This window comes from Zea mays, chromosome 1, assembly GCF_902167145.1.
Source record: "Zea mays cultivar B73 chromosome 1, Zm-B73-REFERENCE-NAM-5.0, whole genome shotgun sequence".
Taxonomy (NCBI): domain Eukaryota; kingdom Viridiplantae; phylum Streptophyta; class Magnoliopsida; order Poales; family Poaceae; genus Zea; species Zea mays.
In genome coordinates this window covers 92,981,173-92,989,720 of record NC_050096.1, presented here as the reverse complement: position 1 = coordinate 92,989,720, position 8,548 = coordinate 92,981,173, and the positions used below count along the sequence as shown (strand labels likewise).

Sequence of the window (8,548 nt, the reverse complement as noted above, 5' to 3'; positions counted from 1 at the left end):
GTGCCCTGCCTGAAGAAAAGAAAAGCGGTGCACTCTCCATGTCAGCTGCTACTACGGACCAGCATGTACTACTCCCAATCATCTGATTAGAAAGTCAATTCATTTATGAGCACGGGTCCCCTGGCCCTCTGACACAGTTAGTTGTGAGTGTGCCATAATATTGCTGCACTCCTAGCTACATTGCTAGAGTACGCTAGTACTACTAACTATACACAGCGAGCTAGCTGGAAGTTTAGGCTGAAAGTGCAGCAGTGAAAGTGGTTGAATAAAGCCAAAGGGAGTGCACCCGAAAGAGAGAATCCTTTTTCAGACTCATCAGACAGACAGGCCAGACAGCATTATACTGTATAGTATGAAATTATATAACCATATATGTAGTATGATTTGCTGGTTACACACTGGTAATTAATAACGGTATAGTGACAGTGGGCGGGAGAGCACACATTGCATTGATGCTTGCCTCCTCCAATTTCCCCCACATGCATGTCGGCAACGGCAGCCACTAATTAAATAAAGAAGAAACAATTAAACGCTTAAGCAATGACCAAGCTAGCTCGATCATTAGTACTGGACGAAGGAGCGGTAGTCGACGTCGGGGATGTAGTTGGCCGGGATGACGTTCTTGGCCACCAGCTGCCTGCCGGACTCGTTGGTGATGCGCATGGAGAAGGGGCCACGGAGCGGGCGGTTGGGGTCGATCCTCCAGATGGAGCCCCAGGACTCGTGCATGGGCTCCCAGTGGCCGGAGTTGCTCTGCATGATGTCCGCCTGCACCACGTCGCCGTCCTTGTTCTCGTGCTCGATGAGCACGGCCAGGTACATGGGGTTGGAGCCGTGCTGGACGCGGAAGGTGATGGTCAGGCCCGGGAAGTTGCACGGCACCCGCCTGAACTGCATGTCGATGATCCCGGCGTGCCGGAGCTTGTCGTTCAGGCCCCAGCTGGCCATGGACCCGAACGCCGTGCCGCTCAGGTCGAAGTGGTACTTGGCCACCGGGTAGTAGTTCATGTCCGTGATGATCACCGTCTGAGCCACGCCGGAGCAGGCCGGGTGGTTGCTCTTCAGGCACCGTATCTGCAAGGCCTGGTCGATCAGCCAGCGTACGTGTGCACGTGTATGGTTAGCACCCCACCCACCCACCCACCCACCTGGTAGCATGAGCCGCAACCCTTGCCGTCCTTGAAGATGGGCTCGTTGCCACAGGACGTCATGGACGAGAACGGGTACTGGTTGGTGCCCTTGAACCCGCACGCACCACCTAGCAAGACATTCAGTTCAGACACGTACGGCATGCATGGAGAGATAGATGGCCTGGTGGTATGGTATACCGATTGCAGTCCTTACCGTTGTCGAGGGGGCCGGCGCCGGTGGGGGCGCCGTACCAGGTGGCCTTGGCCGGCAGCCAGCCACTGCTGTAGGACAACAAGGATCTGTCCTGCGAGGCGGTGGTGGCGTTGCGCTTGAACTGTTGCTCGGCGCGAGCGCCAGAGGCGACGACCATGGAGAGGAGCGCGGCCAGTGCCAAGGCCTTGAAGGAGAGCGCGGTGGCCATTGTTTGTTGCACTCTTGCAGCACCCCCGGCCGGCTTGCCTGGCAGCTAGTCGTTGCTCTGCCTGCTGCTGGTTTGTGTTTCGATGGTGTGTGAGGTGGAGGGCATCGACTGGGGTGGTATTTATAGGCAGACACAGGACAGGGAAATGGGGACGCTTGAACTACCAATCCCAGTCCGTGCATGGCATTATCGATGGCCGCTACACACCTGACACCCGCGCGCGTTTAGGGTTTAGGTCCGTCGCGTCACATGGGCACCGCGCGAATCATGGAAGAATGGAAGGCGTCGGTTAAGCATACGTTACGTGTACCATTATAGCATCAAATCTTGGCAGTTAATTATAGCATGTTACCTGTAAATTATATATTATATTCCTGCCAAATAAAATCTCGTCCACATCGAAGCAATAAGGCCACGCACACACGCTCCTCTACATCGCTTTAACGTTGGATTGTAAGGTTTTAGAGCGATTCGGTGTATTGAAATAGCATGTATTGATCCCGCGCAATGCATAATATCCTTATCATTGCAAAGCTAATTTAAAACCAACTGTGTATTGATCCCGTGCAATGCATATGCAACTCACATGAGGTATATGCACGTACGCCTTCTCGCTACTGCTGTGTATTGATCGGTTAAGTACCAAAGACAGCTACTCCACAAAGAGGTTGCTTTTTGGATTTTTTTCATTTAACTTCTTAGAGATCCCTTATTACGGGGTATTAAATATTGGTGTACGTGCCTAAAAGCAATTTCAAAGGTAACAAAAAAAGAAAGGTACCAAAACATGGTAATTGACGTCCTTAAAAGTATGAAATCTCCAAAAAGAAAAGGTGTAACTCCAACAACTTTCAATAGTTTTCCTAAAATGTTTTAAATTGGTTCACGTGTGTCGGCGTTTCGACCCCGAGGGTTCCTGGACCGACGAGTAAATTGTCGCCGCGTGTCCCAGCCCAGATGGGTCGGCGCGAGACGGATCACGAAGGGGGAAAAATGGGAGACGGGCGAAAGGGGAAACCCGCGGCCTTCGTGTTGTCCTGCGCCCAGGTCTGGTGCGTTTGCAGTAAGGGGTTACAAGCGTCCGCGTGGGAGGGAGCGAGATGCTTACGCGCGCCGTCCCGTTCTCCCGCGTGGCCAACCCTCTCGTACGAGAGCCCTGGCCTTCCTTTTATAGGTGTAAGGAGAGGGCCCAGGTGTACAATGGGGGATGTAGCAGTGTGCTAACGTGTCTAGCAGAGAGGAGCTAGAGCCCTAAGTACATGCCGTCGTGGCAGCCGGAGAGGTTTTCGCACCCTGTTCATGTGATGTCGTGGCCGTCGGAGGAGCGCTGGAGCCTTGCGGAAGGACATCTGTCGGGGCTGTCGAGTCCTTGCTGATGTCTCCTTGCTTCCGTAAGGGGCTGAGAGCTGCCGTCGTCATGGAGCACGCGGGGCGCCATCATTATTTGTTTACCGGGGCGAGCCAGATGGGACGTCAGTCTTGTTCCCCGTAGCCTGAGCTAGCTAGGGGTAGGGTAATGATGGCCCCCCTGTGACGTGGTCGGTCCGAGCCCTGGGTCGGGCGAGGCGGAGGCTTCTCCGAGGTCGAGGTCGAGTTTGTCTTCCGAGGTCGAGGTCGAGTACGAGCCCCGGGTCGGGCGAGGCGGAGACTATCGTCTGAGGCCAGGGCTGAGTCCGAGCCCTGGGGTCGGGCGAGGCGGAGTTCGTCGTCTTCCGGAACCGAGGCCGAGTCCGAGCCCTGGGGTCGGGCGAGGCGGAGTTCGTCGTCTTCCGGAGCCGAGGCCGAGTCCGAGCCCTGGGGTCGGGCGAGGCGGAATTCGTCGTCTTCTGGAGCCGAGGCCGAGTCCGAGCCCTAGGGTCGGGCGAGGCGGAATTCGTCGTCTTCCGGAGCCGAGGCTAAGTCCGAGCTCTAGGGTCGGGCGAAGCGGAGTTCGTCATCCGAGGCCGAGACGGGGGCCGAGCCCTGGGGTCGGGCGAGGCGGAGCTTCCTATGGCGCCCGAGGCCGGACTTGGCTGCTGTCAGCCTCACTCTGTCGAGTGGCACAGCAGTCGGAGCGGTGCAGGCAGTGCTGTCTTCTTGTCAAGCCGGTCAGTGGAGCGGCGAAGTGACTGCGGTCACTTCGGCTCTGTCGACTGAAGAGCGCGCGTCAGGATAAGGTGTCAGGCGATCCTCGCATTAAATGCTCCTTCGATACGGTCGGTCGATGTGGCGATCTGGCCAAGGTTGCTTCTCGGCGAAGATGGGGCCTCGGGCAGCCGAAGGTGTGTCCGTTGCTTGAGGGGGCCCTCGGGCGAGACGTGGATCCTCCGGGGTCGGCTGCCCTTGCCCGAGGCTGGGCTCGGGCGAGGCGAGATCGTGTCCCTTGAGTGGACCGAGCCCTAACTTAATCGCACCCATCAGGCCTTTGCAGCTTTGTGCTGATGGGGGTTACCAGCTAAGATTAGGAGTCTTGGGGGTACCCCTAATTATGGTCCCCGACAGTAGCCCCCGAGCCTCGAAGGGAGTGTTGATACTCGCTTGGAGGCTTTTGTCGCACTTTTTTGCAAGGGGACCGGCCTTCCTCGGTTGCGTTTCGTTCCGGTGGGTGCGCGCGAGCGCACCCGCTGGGTGTAGCCCCCGAGGCCTCGGAGGAGTGATTTGACTCCTTCGAGGTCTTAGCGCGTTTCGTAATGCTTCGGCCGGTCTGGTTGTTCCCTCATGCGAACTGGCCGTAGCCCGGGTGCACAGTCGAGTCCCAAGTTCTCGGGCTGGTATGTTGACGCTTTCAACGGTTTGGCCGGAGCCGGGTTTGCGAGAGCAGCCCCCGAGCCTCCGCACAGAGCGAGAGGACGGTCAAGGACAGACTCGACTTTTTTACATACGCCCCTGCGTCGCCTTTCCGCAAGGAGGAGGGGGGAAAGCGCCATGTTGCCCTCGGAGGGCGTCGAACATGGTGTCTCCAGTGAGTTGCTAACAGGTAATCCGAGTGGACGCCCGTGCCCCATTCATTAGGGGTCGGCTAGTGGCCCGGAGGCGCACTCCAAAAGTACCTGCGGGTGATTTGCCGGACCCGGTCCCCTTTGATGGGGTCCGAGGGCTCGATGCCTCCCTCTGGTGGGATTCCGTTACAAGATCGTTCCTGTTGGTCTCGGAAATGTCCTAGGGTACCTCGGGAGCGTAGCCCAAGCCTTGGTTATGTATCGAACGTACCCAGGGTCATCCCTCGCTCTGCGTCTGAGGCGGCTGTCGAACCCTTCGGGGGCCAGCCTACGAACCCCTGATCAGTAGTGGGCACGGAGCCCGAGTGGCCTGAGGCGGCCGTTGAACCCTTCCGAGGGGCCGACCTTCGAACATCTGACCAGTAGTGGGCGCGGAGCCCGAGTGCTCTGAGGCGGCTGTTGAACCCTTCCGAGGGGGCAGCCTTAGAACCTCTGATCAATAGGGGGCTCGGGGCCCGCTTCCTTCGCGGAGAAGGATCCCTTTCGGAGTATCCCCTTTCCCGATCCCTGAGGCAAGAGAGAGAAAGAGGAAGTGGAAAAGGATACAAAATCGAATGACGTGGCACACCTTTTTTGACGCGGTCATTATGGCGGAGGTGAAGCGTCGCCTGCTTCGCCTGCCAAAGGTGCCGCCTGTCCTGCCGCAGAGTTAATGCGACGGGACGAGTGGTTCACGGGGCGACCGTTGCGCGTGCGCGAGCCGTTCGAGGAACGGGCGTCTCGCTTTGAGTTTTGAATCTCGCGGCGGGTTCGGGCGAAGTGTTGAACGGGTCTCGCCTGGGCCTTCATATATTCGAGAGAGGGACCGGTGGTGGTTTTCTACTCTGCTGCTCGCCTCCCACTTAGGTTTTCGCAACCCGAGGGAATAGCCAGAGAAAGGAAACCGCACACCTCGTCCTCTCCGCCGTCACTTCTTCTGCTTGGTGATGGCTGACCGGGTGACCATTGTTTCGCCGCGCGACCCGTGGCCTTTCTCCACCGTCACGGCGGATGACCTGGAGGCCCTTGTTGCTGATGGTTTGCTTCGCCCTCTCTCTGGTGACTCGCAGCCGGAGTGGATGGCCCCTCCGAGCGGAGCCGCCCCGTCCCCGCCGCCGGGGTATGTGGTGAGCTTCGTCTCCTTTCACGAGCGGGGGTTCGGAGTGCCGGCGAGCTGTTTTATGCGGGCGATTCTGCACGTCTACGGGGTGGAGCTGCACAACCTCAGTCCCAACTCCATCTCGCAAGCCGCCATCTTCGTGGGGGTTTGTGAAGGATACTTGGGGATTGCCCCCCACTGGGACCTGTGGACCCATCTTTTCTCCGAGGAGCTTTTTGCCTCGCCGACGGGGGAAAGAAGGGTTCGCATGGCGGTACGGGCCGGTGGCTGCATCCTCCAGCTGAGGTAGGCGCGGGCGCTGCATTACATCCCTGCCATCCTCGCGTCTTCGAACAAAGGGTGGCAGCGCCGGTGGTTTTATCTCCGAAATGACGATGGGAGGCTCCCGTCATTTTCTCAACGAGTGGTGACCGCCGCCGCCGAGAACTGGCGCTACGGGACCCCGCGCGACAGACAGAAGAATGTCCAGCCCCTTTTGAAGGCCTTGGAGGAGCTGCGAGGAAAAGGGCTCACAGCCGTGGGGGTGGTTGCTGCCATTCATCGTCGGAGGGTGCTCCCTTTGACGGAGCGGCGGCTGCCGCTTTAGGAGATGACGCCGGGGGTCGACTTGGAGGGTTTGCGGATGTCCTCGGATCCCCTTCCCGTCGACGACCTCCACAGGCGGGTAGCCGGCACGTTAGGGAAGCCGGACGCCGGCACCCTTTCCCAGCTCTTGATGCGTCCCGACCGCGGGTGTGTGTCCCTAGTGAGTGTCCGCTCCTTCTTTCTTCTTGTGTCGGATTGCCCTTGATTCTCACAGCCGAGACTTTTCGTTTGTTTCCAGGAGGTAGGGGCTCACAAGCCTTCCCTGCCACCGGTCCCGGAGGACGCGGTGGACCGAGCTGCGCGGAGGGTCGCCGCGGAGAAGAGGAAGGAGAAGAAGGACGCGAAGAAGGCTCAGGCCCGCGAGCGGACGCGGGCTCGAGACACCTTGGAAAGGCTTCGTCGTCGGCAGGAGAGGGAGGGGCTCCCAAGGGAGCCATCGCCGGAGACGCCTGATGACGACGACGATGATGAAGACGATGATGAAGATGACGACATGACCGCCCGCCTCGGCCTCAGCCCGGACCTGAGGCTGGGCCAGGGATCGTCAAGCCAGCCCCCGAGCGGGCTGGCGCCGTCGGTATCCGGGGCCGGGACATCGGGGTCCCGGTCCGAAGAACAGGGGCAGCCCGAGGGGGTACTTGACCCCTTGGCCGAGGTAGTCGAGGTGACCCCGGCGAGTCAGGCCGAGGCACCTGTTCCTCGGGAAACGTTGCCCGTGCCGACTGCGCAGGAGGGCGATCCTTAGGTCGTCATGGCTGCGCCTGGGCAGTCCGTCCCCCGGGTGCCTCGGGCGCCCAAGGCGAGGACGGTACCGAAGCCGGCAGCGGGGCAGACCTTGGTGGTACCTTCAGGGATCGAGGTGCGAGAGACCTCCCCACAGGCTCGATTGATCATGGCCCGGAGTGGGTAAGTATCTTAGGATATCTTCGTCCTGGCTCCTCCTTCGTATGTCCTGGTCCTGATTTCCCCTTTCTCCTTAGCAAGCGGAGGCATGGTTCGACCGGTCTGGCTCCCCGGAAGGTCCTCAAGACGGCGGCGACTTCTGCAGCTAGTGCCGCGCCGGGCCTCGGAGGCCAACTGACCCCACCGCAAGACGCCCCAAAGCGGGGGCTCAGGCGGCACCAGTTGCAGTGGGGCTAGCTCCCGAGGCCGACTCCTCTGTCGAGGCGGCCGTCGCGCCGGGGGAGGCTGCTGGCGCGGTTGTGGCCTTGGGCCCACCAGACGTATTGCCGGCGCTGGCACCGGCTTCCGCCGAGGCCGTTGCCGTTCTGGCCGTGGAGCCACCCGTCACCGCCGATGCTGAGATGGCCGAGGCGTCGCTGCCTGTTGCCTCGAATGAGGGGGCGTGGAACCGCGACCCATTCTAGGGGGCGGCAGCCTCGTCCCCGTGCGCCGCAGTCCCGACGGGCGGTGTCAGTCGCTCCGGATCTGGACCAGTGGGGCTTCGGATCCTCTCTTCGTCCTCGACGATGAGCGAGAGGAGCAGTCTTGGGACGAGCTTCGTGAGTGTGCCGAGACGACGGTGGGGTCGCTTCGGTCGACCTTGGAGGTCCTTCGTAGGGGCGTTCCCAAGATCCTCCAGGTAATGAGTTCAAGCATCACGTGATCAAGGCATTCTTTGTGACGCCCCGCTTCCTTTCCTCAGGATCTGACGGATCTGAGCGCCGCCAAGTCGTCGTTCATCCGCCGCGAGGCTGATGTCTGGGGCTCGCTGCGGTCCCTAAGGACCACGCTTGCCGGGGCTACCGAGCGCCTCTCCCAACGGAGCGCCGAGGTGGCGGACCTTCGGTTGCTCTGTGTCGATCTGGGAGCAGAGGCAGCGGCGACACGCGTGGAGGCGCAGCAGCAGCGATCGGAGCTTGGCCAGGTCATCGGCGAGTGGGACCAATCTTGGAGCCGGGCCGCCGAGGCTGAAAGCCGGGCTGAGGCTCTTGGAGTCCAGTTAGCCGAGGCGTCTGCTCGGGCCGGAGTCCTTGCGGCAGACCTAGCCGTGGCTCAAGCCGCATCCTCGGAGCAGCGTGCCCGAGCCGAAGGTATGTCTTGGCTGTTTTAAGATTTTGATTCCGCTTCGTTCCTCAACTCATGTTTGAAGTCTTCTGCTTTGGTTGTTTGCAGAGCTCGAGTCTGCCCTTGATGAGTCCACCAAGGCACTCGCCCAGGTGGCCGAGCAGAGGGAGGCCGACCACGCGGCTATGTCCGAGGCCATCTCGGCCTTCTATCGGGTCTTTGGTTCCGACGACGTCCCCTCGGGAAGCTCCCCTCAGAGTCGCCTGTAGGCCTTGAGTGACCACGCGCGCGGCAGACTCTGCGAGGCGCTGCATCACGGTGTCAGGC

At 60.2% G+C, this 8,548-nt stretch overlaps 1 protein-coding gene across 1 annotated transcript; it reads right to left on the bottom strand.

The window, feature by feature from the left end:
• Window positions 1–348: 348 nt before the first annotated feature.
• LOC542566 (Expansin-B4) lies at window positions 349–1,635 on the bottom strand. Its single transcript, NM_001112105.1, has 3 exons — window positions 1,345–1,635; window positions 1,149–1,258; window positions 349–1,074 (listed from the first exon to the last, which is right to left on the bottom strand). Exons 1-3 carry the CDS (start codon window positions 1,550–1,552, stop codon window positions 562–564), a joined length of 831 nt encoding a protein of 276 aa, NP_001105575.1. The 5' UTR covers window positions 1,553–1,635; the 3' UTR covers window positions 349–561.
• Window positions 1,636–8,548: the final 6,913 nt, after the last annotated feature.

Bases quoted from the DNA above. Each gene is read 5' to 3' on its own strand.
- LOC542566 (NM_001112105.1), bottom strand. From the start codon at position 1,552: ATGGCCACCGCGCTCTCCTTCAAGGCCTTGGCACTGGCCGCGCTCCTC. The intron at 1,259-1,344 runs GTAAGGACTGCA...ATGTCTTGCTAG, and splicing joins CGCCGGCCCCCTCGACAACG to GTGGTGCGTGCGGGTTCAAG. The intron at 1,075-1,148 runs GTGGGTGGGTGG...CAGGCCTTGCAG, and splicing joins GTTGCGGCTCATGCTACCAG to ATACGGTGCCTGAAGAGCAA.